Below are 14,590 nucleotides of genomic sequence, written 5' to 3' on the forward strand. Positions count from 1 at the left end.
TTTTAGACCGGGTCTCAGTTCTCTAGGACGTACCGTTTCTGAGATATTCCCAAAAAATTACCTGCATTAGCCAATACAAGCCTGCAAGTCTTTCTCTTCAAATCCCAACTGCCATACACAGTTTTACTCCAGGTCTCTATAACAACCCAGCCATTTTTCTTCACTGTTGTAGGTCAGCTTTAGGCTAGGGCTACAGGATGACAATAAGTCGCACGACACATAGGGTACAACTACGCTGCTACATGCTTCCATCTTGAATGGATTTCTTGCAACTGTCGTGTCGCAGTCGCAGCATGTGCGGCATAATAGCCTATCATTATAAAAATTGTTCAGACAAAATGTTGCGCGACACATGTCGTTGTGTAGCCCTAGCGTTAAAGGGCAGTGTGCTGTGGAGGTCACTGTTAAAGGGGCAGGCACTGTGAAGGTCAGTGTTAAAGAGGCGGGCACTGTGGAGGTCATTGTCAAAGGGGCGGGCTCTGTGATGGTCACTGTTAAAGAGGCGGGCGCTGTGGAGGTCACCGTTAAAGGGGCGGGCACTGTGATAGTCACTGTTAAAGCGGCGGGTGCTGTGGAGGTCACTGTTAAAGGGGCGGGCGCTGTGGAGGTCACTGTTAAAGGGGCGGGCACTGTGGAGGTCACTGTTAAAGGGACAGGCACTGTGGAGGTCACTGTTAAAGAGGAGGGCAATGTGGAGGTCACTGTTAAAGGGGAGGGCACTGTGGAGGTCACTGTTAAAAGGGCGGGCACTGTGGAGGTCATTATTAAAGGGGCAACTGCTGTGGAGGTCACTGTTAAGGCAGCAGGGTACTGTGAGGTCACTGTTAAGGGAGTGGGGGACTGTGGAGTTCACTGTTAAGGGGGCGGGGTGCTGTAGAGGTCACTGTTATGGGGGATACTGTCGATATCTTTTGACGACACACACAAACATTGAATGAATTAGTTGAAATAGTTTTGCTAGTTACTTTATAAAGATCATTTCTGTGTAAGGGTAATCCTACTTTCTTTTACAGTGTAGCAGTATTATATCTGCATTACAACCCTCAAGTCATACAGTATATTTCCTGAGAGAATCCTTCAGTATAAGAAGTGAGAAACTTTGAATATGCAGTTGTTGCTTTACATATACAGAATTTTTATGAGTCCCGCCTGCAAGTAATTTCAAATTCCCCTATCTTCCCTTCACAACCTCACACTGATGCCAAGTGGATTGCAGTTGGGTTGTGTAATTCATCAGTGACAGTGCCAGCCATACAGTTAATACAGGGAAATTGGACGTATACAACATAGAAGAAAAAAACAAGACAAACCAGCTCGGCAGTGCCCAGAGGGTGTACAGAGGGTGTACAGAGCTGCAGGAGATGCTTCTCAGACACAAAGAAAATGTTGCATCCATGTAATTATCCATAGCTTTACTACATTTTCATTAAAGGGGTTGTCTCACGGAAAATATTATACATTGAATACATACCTGAATACTTTTGCAGTTGCATGTAAATAAAAATGTAGTATAGCCACTGAGTTATTCAATAAAATGTGTTGGTATAGCGCCACCTGCTGTTTGTTCTTTTCCTTATTCCTCTGTCCACCAAGCTGAGGTGGACGCACATGCTCTGTTCTACCCTTGAAATGCCACCAGCTATATCTATGGTTAAAAGCTGTGACAGTTACAGGACACACTCCTGGAGATTGGACACAAATCTTGAGCTGTCAGTTAAAAGAGAATCTAACAGAGCAATGAATGGGGAGATCTCTGGATCCATGTGAGGTACAGGGCTGGTTCTAGTTTTGTTAGAAAGAGGTTGTCATGTACTAGATTTTTGTGTTTTTATGTATTTTCATTTTTTACATTAGTCATGGGATAACCCCTTTAAAAGTCCAGCAGATTAATAAAGCAGGACACCACTTATAGAGCATGGTGCCACAAACGCTATTGTATGTCCAAAACCATTCTCATATTGTTCCACTCAGCTGGATGTGTCATAAGGGTATTTTGTGAATGTATTGTGTGTATTTATATGTATTATATGTATGTCAACACTTACTTATTTTTTTGACTGTGACTCTTTTATTACTCTACATACTTAAAGGGGTTCTCTGGGTTTTTCATATTGAAGGCCTATCCTTAGGAATCGGTCATCAATATGAGATTGGCAGGAGTCTGAATTTTGGCACCCCCCCCCCAAACAGCTGTTTGAAGTGTCATGGTGAGCACCGCGGCCTGCTCATAGCTTCCCAAGTACAGCGCCATTCACTGGACAGCAGCTGTGCTTGGTAGTGCAACTCAGCTCCATTCACTTGAATGGCATCTAGGCCATGTGACCAATAAATCTGACTTCACATGGTCTATGAAGAGGTCTAAGTGTCGCTGCATCTTCTTACAGCTGATCAGTGAAGGTGCTGGGAGTCAGACCCCTTCTGATCTCATATTGATGAACCATCCAATCAATATTAATGTCACGGCTGTGTCTCAGTCTGGTTGTTGTGCGCCGTGACACGTTAGCCATGCATGCTGGTTGCCATGGGCAAAGTGTTGTTTTACAGCATGTTTGTGTTTTGCTCCTTCCTCCGGGTTACTTCCCTGTCTGGTGCTGGAGGAGTTAACTGGCTGGGTGTGGTTACTTGGTGTTTATATTGCCTGTGGCTTGTAGGCTGGAGTGAGTTGTCTTCCAGCCTCTGTTGGTGCTGGAGCCTTGCTGCTGTCCTGGCTGTTCCATCTGCCCAGTCTTTGACGGCCACCTAGTGGGACATCAATGTCTCCTCTTTGTCTTTTACCCTACCTTCCATATTCTATGTGTGGTGTGGGTTAGGTTCTGGGTTGGTGTTGTTATGTCTAGTTTGTTGTTCCATGTCTGGTCTGTCTTTGGAGTGTATGGACCTGCATGGATGCTAGACATTCCCCTGTCTGTCTGTGCCTTCTGTGAGAGGGCTCCAGGGTTCCCCAGAGGGGGAACAACAACAAGTTAGTGAGCAGCTCTACCGGGGGCTGCCATGCACCCTGTTCGCATGGGGGTCCAGGCAGTTACTGTTAGGGTTCCAGTACAGATGCATGGGTTCCAGTCGTTGTTGCTGCGGCAGGTAAGTGATTGTTCTGGGCTCCTAACTGCCGATCCAGTGGCTGCTCTCTGTCTTTCCCTTTCCTCGCATCTAGGCCGGTGGAGACTCCTGTTCACCCATGTCTTGGAAGAACAGGTTGTCTCAGCCCTGTCTCTATTCCAGGGATCGTTAGGGTTAGTAGGGCCTTAGGTTCCTGTGTATGAGCCCTCCTACCATCTTGGTCCACTCATACGGCTAGGATTTAGGGCTAGGATTAGGGTGGCATTAGGAGGTGACCTGCTCCCTTTCCCCTGTGTCTAGGCCTAGTTGTCATCCCCATTTACCTACGGTGTTCGGTGAAGAGTTTACCCCACTCCCTATCGTGACAATTAAAATCCCAGATAACCCCTTTCATTATTTATTAATGTGTTTTCCTTATAGGTTGCAAGCTGCAAAGAAGAAATCAGCAGCCACATATGTTATAAATTATATATATATATATATATACAGTTGCTAGAAAAAGTATGTGAACCCTTTGGAATGATATGGATTTCTGCACAAATTGGTCATAAAATGTGATCTGATCTTCATCTAAGTCACAACAATAGACAATCACAGTCTGCTTAAACTAATAACACAAAGAATTAAATGTTACCATGTTTTTATTGAACACACCATGTAAACATTCACAGTGCAGGTGGAAAAAATATGTGAACCCTTGGATTTAATAACTGGTTGAACCTCCTTTGGCAGCAATAACTTCAACAAAACGTTTCCTGTAGTTGCAGATCAGACGTGCACAACGATCAGGAGTAATTCTTGACCATTCCTCTTTACAGAACTGTTTCAGTTCAGCAATATTCTTGGGATGTCTGGTGTGAATCGCTTTCTTGAGGTCATGTCACAGCATCTCAATCGGGTTGAGGTCAGGATTCTGACTGGGCCACTCCAGAAGGCGTATTTTCTTCTGTTTAACCTATTCTGTTGTTTGATTTACTTCTATGCTTTGGGTCGTTGTCCTTTTGCAACACCCATCTTCGGTTGAGCTTCAGCTGGTGGACAGATGGCCTTAAGTTCTCCTTCAAAATGTCTTGATAAACTTGGGAATTCATTTTTCCTTCGATAGCAATCCGTCCAGGCCCTGACGCAGCAAAGCAGCCCCAAACCATGATGCCCCCACCACCATACTTCACAGTTGGGATAAGGTTTTGATGTTGGTGTGCTGTGCCTCTTTTTCTCCACACATAGTGTTGTGTGTTTCTTCCAAACAACTCAACTTTGGTTTCATCTGTCCACAGAATATTTTGCCAGTACTGCTGTGGAACATCCAGGTGCTCTTGTGCAAACTGTAAGCATGCAGCAATGTTTTTTTTGGACAGCAGTGACTTCCTCTGTGGTATTATCCCATGAAATCCATTCTTGTTTAGTGTTTTACGTATCGTAGATTCGCTAACAGGAATGTTAGCATATGCCAGAGACTTTTGTAAGTCCTTAGCTGACACTCTAGGATTCTTCATCACCTCATTGAGCAGTCTGCACTGTGCTCTTGCAGTCATCTTTACAGGATGGCCACTCCTAGGGAGAGTAGCAGCAGTGCTGAACTTTCTCCATTTATAGACAATTTGCCTTACCGTGGACTGATGAACAGCAAGGCTCTTGGAGAAACTTGTATAACCCTTTCCAGCTTTATGCAAGTCAACAATTCTTAAACATAGGTCTTCTGAGAACTCTTTTGTGTGAGGCATCATTCACATCAGGCAATGCTTCTTGTGAAAAGCAATCCCAGAACTGGTGTGTGTTTTTTATAGGGCAGGGCAGCTGTAACTAACACCTCCAATCTCATCTCATTGATTGGACTCCAGTTGGCTGACACCTCACTCCAATTATCTCTTGGAGATGTCATTAGTCTAGGGGTTCACATACTTTTTCCACCTGCACTGTGAATGTTTACATGGTGTATTCAATAAAAACATGGTAACATTTAATTCTTTGTGTGTTATTAGTTTAAGCAGACTGTGATTGTCTATTGTTGTGACTTAGATGAAGATCAGATCACATTTTATGACCAATTTGTGCAGAAATCCATATCATTCCAAAGAGTTCACATACTTTTTCTTGCAACTGTAGCATGATGTGTAGCTTTTGCAAGATTTTCCAGATAATTTTCAGAGCAGAAAATGTCAGCTTCACCTTATACGTTGGATATGTTGTTGCATTTTGTGAGGCAATACATACAGTATGTACTCCATGCATGGGGTGTGCCCACAAACAATACCCCATTGATTTATGTGGGAAATACGTTCTGTAGTTCATATGGTTCATATTATTACTCTGCTGATTTGAGCTCTGCATGACTTCTGCGAGGATTACATGCTGAGTTTCCCAGTCAATACAAGGTAGAAATACTTGTCAAAATGCACATCAAACTACATGCGGGAAGTTTTAAAATGCTTTTTTTTTTTTTTTTAAATGTTGCATGTATATTCTAAGGCTAATGGCATAGCCACTTTGTCTGCAGCTAAACATGCTTTTATTGTACATACACTACTCACAAAAAGTTTGAGATATTTGGCTTTTGGGTGAAACTTATGGAAAACATAAAAAGTTTACTCTACAGAGATATTATATCATGAACGTAGGGTATTAAGTAGAAGCAGCAATGGTGATTTCCTCATCTCAAACTATTTATTGAAACAAAAGTGGTGGGTATACCCCCACAAAAAATGTCAATGTCTCAATCACTTGTCATGTAGCCTTTATCATCAATTACAGGTTGACAGCGACGTCTCATGCTGTTCACAAGTCGACATATTGTCTACTGAGACATGGCATCCCACTCTTCTTGAAGGGCGGTCATCAGGTCATTGAGGTTCTGGGGTACAGAGTTACGAGCCTCTACATAGCTACTCAGCTGATCCCATAGGTTATCAATGGGATTCAGGTCTTGAGAAAGTGCAGGCCACTCCATTTGGGGTGCCCCAGTCTCCAGCAGCCGTTCCTAATGATGTGACCTCGATGAGTTGGCGCATTGTCGTTCATAAAGATTATGCCTGTGTTGTTCATGGAGAAGCACAATTACTGGATTAATGTTGTTATTCAAGAAGTCTGGGCTTGTCACTGTACCATTCACAAAGTATAGGGCAGTTCTGCATTGACTAGACACACCTATCCACACTATAACACCACCACCACCAAAGGCTCGTCTGTGGCTGATGCATAGTGCTCTCCTTGACGTCTCCAACATCGTTGGTGGCCATAATTTCTGCTCAGCTTGAATTGTCTTTCATCAGTGAAAGTCCCACTGGTCCCTCGTCCAGCTTAGATGCTCCCTGGCCCATGCAAGACGATGACGCCCGTGGTCAGGCACCCTAGCAGGTCGTTTAGCATGCAGACCATGATATGACACTTGGGTGTCTCTCACCTCCTTTAAATGTGCCTGGAGTTGTGTGGCATTCATCATCTGGTTCTGCAGGGCATTGTTCACAATGTCATCAGTGTGGGATGTGGCCAAAGGACATCCACTTCTATGTCTTTCAGTGACTTTTCCAGTCTCTCTGTATCTCTGTTGTCACCTGCTGATGACACTCTGTGACACTCTAAGCTCAGCGGCCACTTCCGTTGGAGAACATCCTGCTTGAAGCCTAGCAATGGCGAGGTCAATTATTAGATGTCGTCTTGGTCTCATGATGTCAAAATGTGAACAGCATGATGAGGACTGTTTAAATACCAATTCTAATTGAACCAGGAAATTTGTTGTGAATTTTACCGTTAAGCTCCTTGTTAGAGAACAGCAAGTTGTGCAAAAAGTACTGAAGCATTGAACACTTAGACATGTGCATTGAAAAGTTTAGAGAAGGTCAAATTAAAGGGGTTGTCTCATCATAGACAATGGGGCATATCGCTAGGATATACCCCCATTGTCTTATAGGTGCGTGTCCCACTTAAACTTAAAAGGGTATTACCAACTGAAATATTGTATTTATGGCATATAGAACATACAGTATATATCATAAATGTCTACTTACACTTCTAGTACTCCCATCTATGGGGGAATACATGAAAGATATATGTGAGCAGCCACAAGACATAGACATACATGTCTGCTACCAGATGGTTTGGGGGCCACACAGAATGATATCAAGGGCCGCATGAGGCCCCTGGGCCACAGGTTGTGCACCCCTGCTATAAAGGCTGCGCTTTATATAGCGTAGACATGCTACATAGCTGAGCATACCTATGCTACTTTAACTAAAGAAGACCTGTAATCTCTCAACATGTCTGCTTTAGTAACTACTTGCATTGCTTATGTAATAACAATTCTGGAACATCTATTCTTATGACTCTATATTGTGCCATTCCTCTATTATTCCTTCTTGAAGTTTTGAACAAATTGCTAGCAGTTTGCAATAACGGTCCAGCTGGGTGTTACCAGTTGAGGGTGTGTCCCTTCATAGTCTGACACTGGTAGCACTGATTGGATACTGTCACAAATGGTGCAGGGACTCACATCCAACTGGTAACACCAAATGGATCTTTATTGCAAACTGCTACTAATCAATTCATAAACTTCTAGTAGGAATAACAGAGGAATGACACAACAGAATTGTTGTTACATTGGGGGGGGGGTGCAAGTAGCTAGTAAAACAGACATGTCTGGAGAGTTTACAGGTCCTTCTAATGCTGGCATCTGGATGTATTCTTTTTTCATCACTAGTGAGAGTGTTTCTGGATCCTTGTGTGGTAGCTGCAAGTAATCAGGCCCTTTAATGAATTAATACTGTATATCCTCTCCTTGTCCTAATTCACTGAATAATAGAAACATTTGAAACTGAAGATTAAAAGCATTTTACTAACAAAAGAAAAAACTCTTACTCCAGTGCCCCAAAGAAAAGTAATTTGTAATAAATGTATATGTAAAGGAGGCCAGATCTCCTCCGTCTGGATGATTAAGGAATCCAATTACTCTGTTAAACTGATTATAGGCTAGTTTCTTCTTTTCTTTGACTATAGGGGTTTTAACGACATGTAAGGAGGAAAGCTGCAGTGGACTTGGATGAAACCCAGAGGTTATTAAGACTGTAATTCAGAGTATTTGGGTGATGAACAGACTTGAAAGAAAGTCAAGGCAGCAATATTTCCTGCTCTGGGACCTCGAAATGCTGATCAATCACTGAACTGAATCAATTGTACTTGGCGATGGGGGTGTATTGCGCCAGACTCGTTATTATGGTACAGAATAATTTCTAGTCATATAGGCTTTCTCTACTATGAGCTTTATATGTCCTTAGCATCTAATCAAAAGATGCCTGACCATAAGGACCCCCCTTATGTCTAAAATGAAGAATCCGCTGCACTTAGAAAAGTTGTCTTGAAACAGCCCCATGCCTTCCTAGGTGTCTTGTCAAGAATTGCAGTATGGGACAGTTTCAATGAAGGCTTTATTACAGTTCTACACTTTGTGAAGTATTGCATTGTTTCTTACATAGAAGATCACTGCCCTTTACGGAGCTCCATGGCGTCTTCATTCTAGACCTCCATGAGAGTCTCACAGTTTGGACTTCGCTTGATCAGATGTTGATAGTACATGTAATAAATTAACCTACAATGGTTATCATGGGAAACCCCTTCAATATCTTTCACTTTATATTAGTCGTACAGTTTTGTCCCAGCATCCATTGTCAGTAATAAGAAAAGCTATACAGGGATATTGGAGACATTTTAAAGTGTCGTTCTTTGTGTGATTGTGTCCCATGGCTCTGAAACGGTATCCCACTTGAGCATGGTGCAATAACAGAGATAGACACAGCACAGATGAAAGGAACAAACCTTTACTCCATCGGGGAAACAAGTTATAAACAGTGGCATACAGCTTGGCGGTTACAGTCTCTATGAGACACAGTAAAATGCCTGGACCCCATGCGGAGCTAGGTGCATGGCAATCACAGACGGACATACAAAGATGAAGACATGGTAAAATGCCAGAACTCCATGCAGAACTGAGAACATGGTGATCACAGACAAGACATAGTAACATGTCTGGAGCCCATGTGGAACTGGGTGCATGGCAGTCACAGAAAAACATAACACCATGAAGAATTGGTCTCCTAGACAGACTAGGACATGGTGACATTGATGAAATATCAGGCTGACCACACAAGTCAAGGTAGAATCACAAACACACTGGTCAGTAGATTGCACCCTGCACACAGGAGACCGACTCCTGAACTGCAATACTTACAAGACACAGGGAGTACACAAATTTACAGGACACATTTCACACACTATGAGGCCGCAACCAGCACGCAGCAAATAAGCAACCAGCATACATGGGTAACGGCCCACAGCCAGCATGCATGGAGAAAGTGTCATGGTGAACCACACCGTGACACTCGTCTGTAGTCACACTTTCTAGTTGGGGTGGCTTGGCTATCATTCATACAATAACACTCTGGCAGTGGTCAGAAACCACTTGTACAATATTCAAGGCCTTTGCACCAGCCTTGAAGGGTTCTCCTTGCAAGACACAAGTAACAGCAGCAGCCGAGTAGGGTCTAAGTACTGGAAGTGGTCTGCAAGTGCTCAACAGGTTTCTCAGGGTCTCAACGCTGGCAGGGCTCATCTCCTCTCACATTAGTAGCACTAATGACCACAAGGTACACAAAAAACAACTCCTAGTAAACTCTGGCTTCACTTAATCTCAGGGGGCCCATGTGGTACAACACTCCTGAATCTGCACACATGACCTTAATCCGGTCGCCAGCCACTGTGTCTTCCATATACAGTGCAAATAAAAACATAGTCATTGCAAAATAGAATATGTGTCAACTTAGCTTCATTGGTGTATTAACGGTCCAAGTGCACAATACAAGAGTCCATTTCAAGTGCACTTTTGTAAGAGGTGCTGGTCAGTGCTATGCAGAATCACATCCTCTTACAGATACACTTCCATGGTGTGATTTCTAAGATCATCGGTCAAAATGGGACTCAGGATCTAGGGCTTCACCAGTGTCCTTCTCACTTGGATACTGGTAACTCTCCAGTTTATTTATAGGGCTGAACAAGGTTGACTTATTACTTGTGCAAAATCTACTTATGTCCTGCCCATTATAGTGTATCTTATAGTGCCCAAACCATACAAGGTACCTGCATAATAACTTGAGGACATTACTGAGGACTACCTAAATAACATGGTCCCAAGAACTGTAGCTATACTCTATGCAGTCGTCCTTACGTAGGTTAGAGCATCAAATGTGGTATCAGTGGTGCAAGGGTCAGCAAGGCAAGTGATGCCTCCATTATTGGTCACAGCTGAAATGCCCTGTGCCCCTATGGTTGTTCCTGATCATGCATCTCTGTAAGGGGTTCTGCAGGATTTAAAAATTAATGGCCTATCTTTAGGATAGGTCTTCAATATTAGAGCATCAGGGTCCAACACCACCACCCCTGCTGATCAGGAGTAGCTCCGGCGCTTGAACTACATAATGGATGGAGCTGGTTAATGCAGTGTTTTTCCTATTTACTTCAGTGGGAGCACCAATGCAGTAACCACCTCCGTCCTCTAGAAAATGGATGGAGCTTTGTAGTTTTGGTGGGAGTTTGGGGTATCGGACTAATTGCTAATATGATATTGATGACCTGGAGAACCATTTAATTCTTATAGGTTTTTCATTGTATAGTGATCACATATGTAATAGTGATGAGGGAACATGCTCGGCCAAAAAATTGGGGTGCTTGAATACAATGGAAGTCAATGGGAGAACTCTCCCTGCTTGGAAGAGAAGAGGGTGTCTGGTTTATAAAAAAAGGTTAGAAATTGATGGAAACCCCATCAAAATGGTTTGGCAACAGCATTAAGAGGATAGCTGGATGCATCTTAGACTCCAATTATGTACAACATACAATAGACAACCACACAAAGGCTATATGCCAAAAGCCAAGTATATACAAGCCATCCATCTATCCATGAGACAGATGACAGTCTTGTACACTATGAGATATTCCAAACCAGCTCTCATCTTACTGAGAACCAGTAAACCTCAAAGTTATTTTGCATCTGTTGGATGGCTTGGGTGGACCTGCACACCTAGATCAATATCATTAGAGCGACAAAAAGTTTTCCGATTGTCCTAACATAATATTCAATAACCTTCCTATACAGTTTTGTCATGTAAAAACACATTTGCATAAACATGGGCATATGGGAACGACATGCAAATGAGCAGAATCTCTCATGAACTGCGCCCTCTATTAGTCGCATAGTGTTATGACAAGACTATTCACTCACAACAGCAAATAGTCTTGGCATAACACTATGCAACTAATAGAGGGTGCTGTTCATGAATCATGATTCATGAGTCATGAATCATGACTCATGACTCATGAACAGTGCACTCTAATGCTCTATATTGATTTTTTTGAATATTCGTAATATTCTAAAAAACAAATATATAGCAATATAGCGAATATTATGTAATAATTATGTAGTAAGTCAGTGATAATATCTGACACTGGAAAAGCTAGGTAATAATTCAGTGTAGATCGCGAGTTATTAACCAGCTTTCCCAGTGTCAGATATCATTCTAGTGTAGATCGCAAATATTCTAATCGCTAATTTTTATCACAAGTTTTTCATGCAAAATGCTACATTAATAAGCTTGTCATAAGACTCAGTCTAATATTCTTGTCAGAAGACTATGAAACCAATAGATGGCGCTATTGAGATATGAACACTGCCCTCTATTGGTTTCATAGTCTTCTGACAAGAACATTAGACTCGTCATAAAACTGTGAAACCAATAGAGGGCGCTGTTCACAACTCAATAGCGCCATCTATTGGTTTTCATAGTCTTATGACAGCTGAAAAACAAGGCAGATTCTGCTCATTTGCATGTCTTTCCCATATGCCCATGTTTATGCAAATGAGTTTGTACATGACATAACTGTATAGAAAGGTTATTGAATATTATGTTTGGACAATCAGAAAACTTTTTGTCGCCCTAATGATATTGATCTAGGTGTGCAGGTCCACCCACGCCATCCAACAAATGCAAAATAACTATGAGGTTTACTGGTTCTCAGTCAGATGAGAGCTGGTTTGGAATATCTCATAGTGCACAAGGCTGCCATCTGTCTGATTGATTGATTGATGGCTTGTACATACCTGGCTTTTGACATATAGCCTCTTCCGAGCAGGGGGTGCCTGGTTGTCTCCCATTGACTTCCATTACACTCACTAATATAGCAATGTGTTCGAGCCGAATACTTTGGTGCTCGCTCATCACTAATATGTAATCATTTGCTTTCAGAAGTGACCACGAACCTCTGTGCTCAGGCATTTATTACTTCCCTGTGTCATTTTTTGGGTTTTTACACCTGCGATCAGCCTTTTTTTTCTTTGATCACAAAGCTTCCATGCATACCTATGGATTGCTTCCCTACTGTAGACACAATGAATGGTGGTGGTCATGAACCTTGTTTTCATGGGGAGGTTGTTTGCAGGAAAACTAAAATTTGTTATGAAAATGGAAGGAAACAACAGGCATTAAACAGTTTTGCTGAGTGTGTTTCCGGCGGAGAAGCATGTTTCACAGCTGCTTGTTTTGGCCACTTGCAATGTCCTGCCTTCATTCTTTTAAGGTGGAAACTGAATTGTGTTTGTGTCAGAGGGAATGCAGGCTGCCTGAGTGTTCTGTCAGGAAGAGCTGAACTCTCACTGCTATTTTGACAGTTGCAGTAAGAAATCTCTCCATGCCTTCTCTCTTTTCGTTTTTTTTATTTTTTTATTCTGGGAAATCCCATACTTGAAATGCCTCTAAAGAGGTGGAGAATAAAGCTCAATCCCAGAGACACAGATCTGTGAACGTTACCTTCAAACGACTCACGCCCCAAAGGAGTGTTTAATCTTATTCTGCAACTGACTGGCTGAGCAGATTCTGTGATTGTAAACTACAAACCGTTTAGAATGAAGAGAATCCTAGAGACGTTATGAAAGTGTGTATGTTTCTAATCCTTAGGAAAACATATGGCTGAGACTTTGATGTACTCTCCTCTAGCAGTGGAGATGTACTGACTGCAGACTATGGTAGAAGAAAGTTCTACCAACTTGTTTTGATTGTGTCCATAGAGCTAAAATACTTCTAGAAACTATGTCTGTGCTTGGTGTTTCCTCCAAGTTAAGACAGCCAGCTGTAGGATCAAAGCCAATACATACAGCTCTACCTATACCACATGTTGGCAAGACCATGTCACAGCAGTATCCGTCAAGGTCCCTGGAGCTGACGAAGGCAGAGAAGTCACTGAATTCTTGTCAGCTCATGTTAAAGTCGTCCTGTGATTTTGACGAGAAGAAAACTTTTCAAGGCAATGTCAGAGAGGCTGAAGATAGAAAGGTGGGTAAATTTTAACATAAATGTTTTCCTCTTGCTCTGGTCAAAGGGGACTATTGATTTGCTGCCTCAATCTCTATGCTTCCCATTCATACATTCAATTGTCCTCTTGAAGGGTTCTTTTACAGTAATTGCTTATAATCTTCTTTATTGGGAGGAACCCATAGCTTATTGTGATTATTAATCATCATGTATATGCCTGCTGTGCATTATTGATTGCAGTGGAATGTCCTACAATATTGCATTCTGACACTTTCAATTAAATCTGCATTCATGGCGTCACATAAATTTACGATACGAGCATTGGACAGAATTGTAAACAGCGTCACAGCGAATCAATATGTAGGTCGCTGAAAATGTTATTATCAATATAGATCAGGGATGAGCAACCTGTGTCCCTCCAGCTGTTGCAAAACTACAACTCCCAACATGCCCTGATAACTGTAGGCTGTCCAGTCATGTTGGGAGTTGTAGTTTTGCAACAGCTAGAGGACCGCAAGTTAGACATCCTTGATATAGAGGATGGCATTAGTTGTATTAAAATGTAGCAAGGACACTTGAAAGTGGCATCACAGCCCAACTGCATCCTATATCCTGACAAATGAAATGTTAACTGGTTAATTAATTTGCATATAAACTGTAAATGAACATTAATAATTAATTAACAATCTGATTAATGATACGTTTCTTTAGTCTGACATCTGATCATCAAGAAAAACTAATTTTCTGGAGCTAAGACTAATTCTAAGGAATTAACTCCATTTTTGTTTTACTTCCCTGAAGCCTCTCTATACTTACTTGTAGGCCGTTTTTATTGAATAATCCAGAATAATCTTGGACCTATCAGGACCCATTAAGCCTAGATGAAAGTGTGTGTCCTCTGTATATAAACCATTGGTATAGTTTTATAGAACAATAATTTTGAAGAACAAAAACAGCAACCAGGCTAACCAATAGCACATAAGGGCATCGTGTAGGCGCATGCTTCCAAATGCTGTAGTCCAGAGGAGGAAATAAATCCCATACTTTATTTAAAGTGTCAGATACAACATAGTTCTAGGGATTCAGGACTACTTCTTCAAGTACCAGACCACAGGTAAGGATGCCCAAAGAAATGGCAGTTATACAGCATCATAAAAAGCACAATTCCCACCCTTCAAAGACATATC

The 14,590-nt window shown here is 42.0% G+C and overlaps 1 protein-coding gene across 9 annotated transcripts in view; it reads left to right on the forward strand.

Moving 5' to 3' along the window:
* NAV3 (neuron navigator 3) overlaps positions 1-14,590 on the forward strand; it is a 549,543-nt gene that overhangs the window by 184,031 nt on the left and 350,922 nt on the right. For 7 of the 9 annotated variants that reach the window (XM_040410268.1, XM_040410274.1, XM_040410284.1 and 4 more), the window contains exon 1: positions 12,734-13,424. The exons of the other annotated variants lie outside the window; for them this stretch is intronic. In XM_040410268.1, the coding sequence (XP_040266202.1) occupies positions 13,182-13,424 (243 nt within the window). In that variant the 5' untranslated portion in view covers positions 12,734-13,181. Of the gene's footprint in view, positions 1-12,733; positions 13,425-14,590 lie in introns of those variants that run through there. 9 annotated transcript variants of the gene reach the window in all.

Source organism: Bufo bufo, chromosome 1 (assembly GCF_905171765.1).
Source record: "Bufo bufo chromosome 1, aBufBuf1.1, whole genome shotgun sequence".
Lineage (NCBI taxonomy): Eukaryota > Metazoa > Chordata > Amphibia > Anura > Bufonidae > Bufo > Bufo bufo.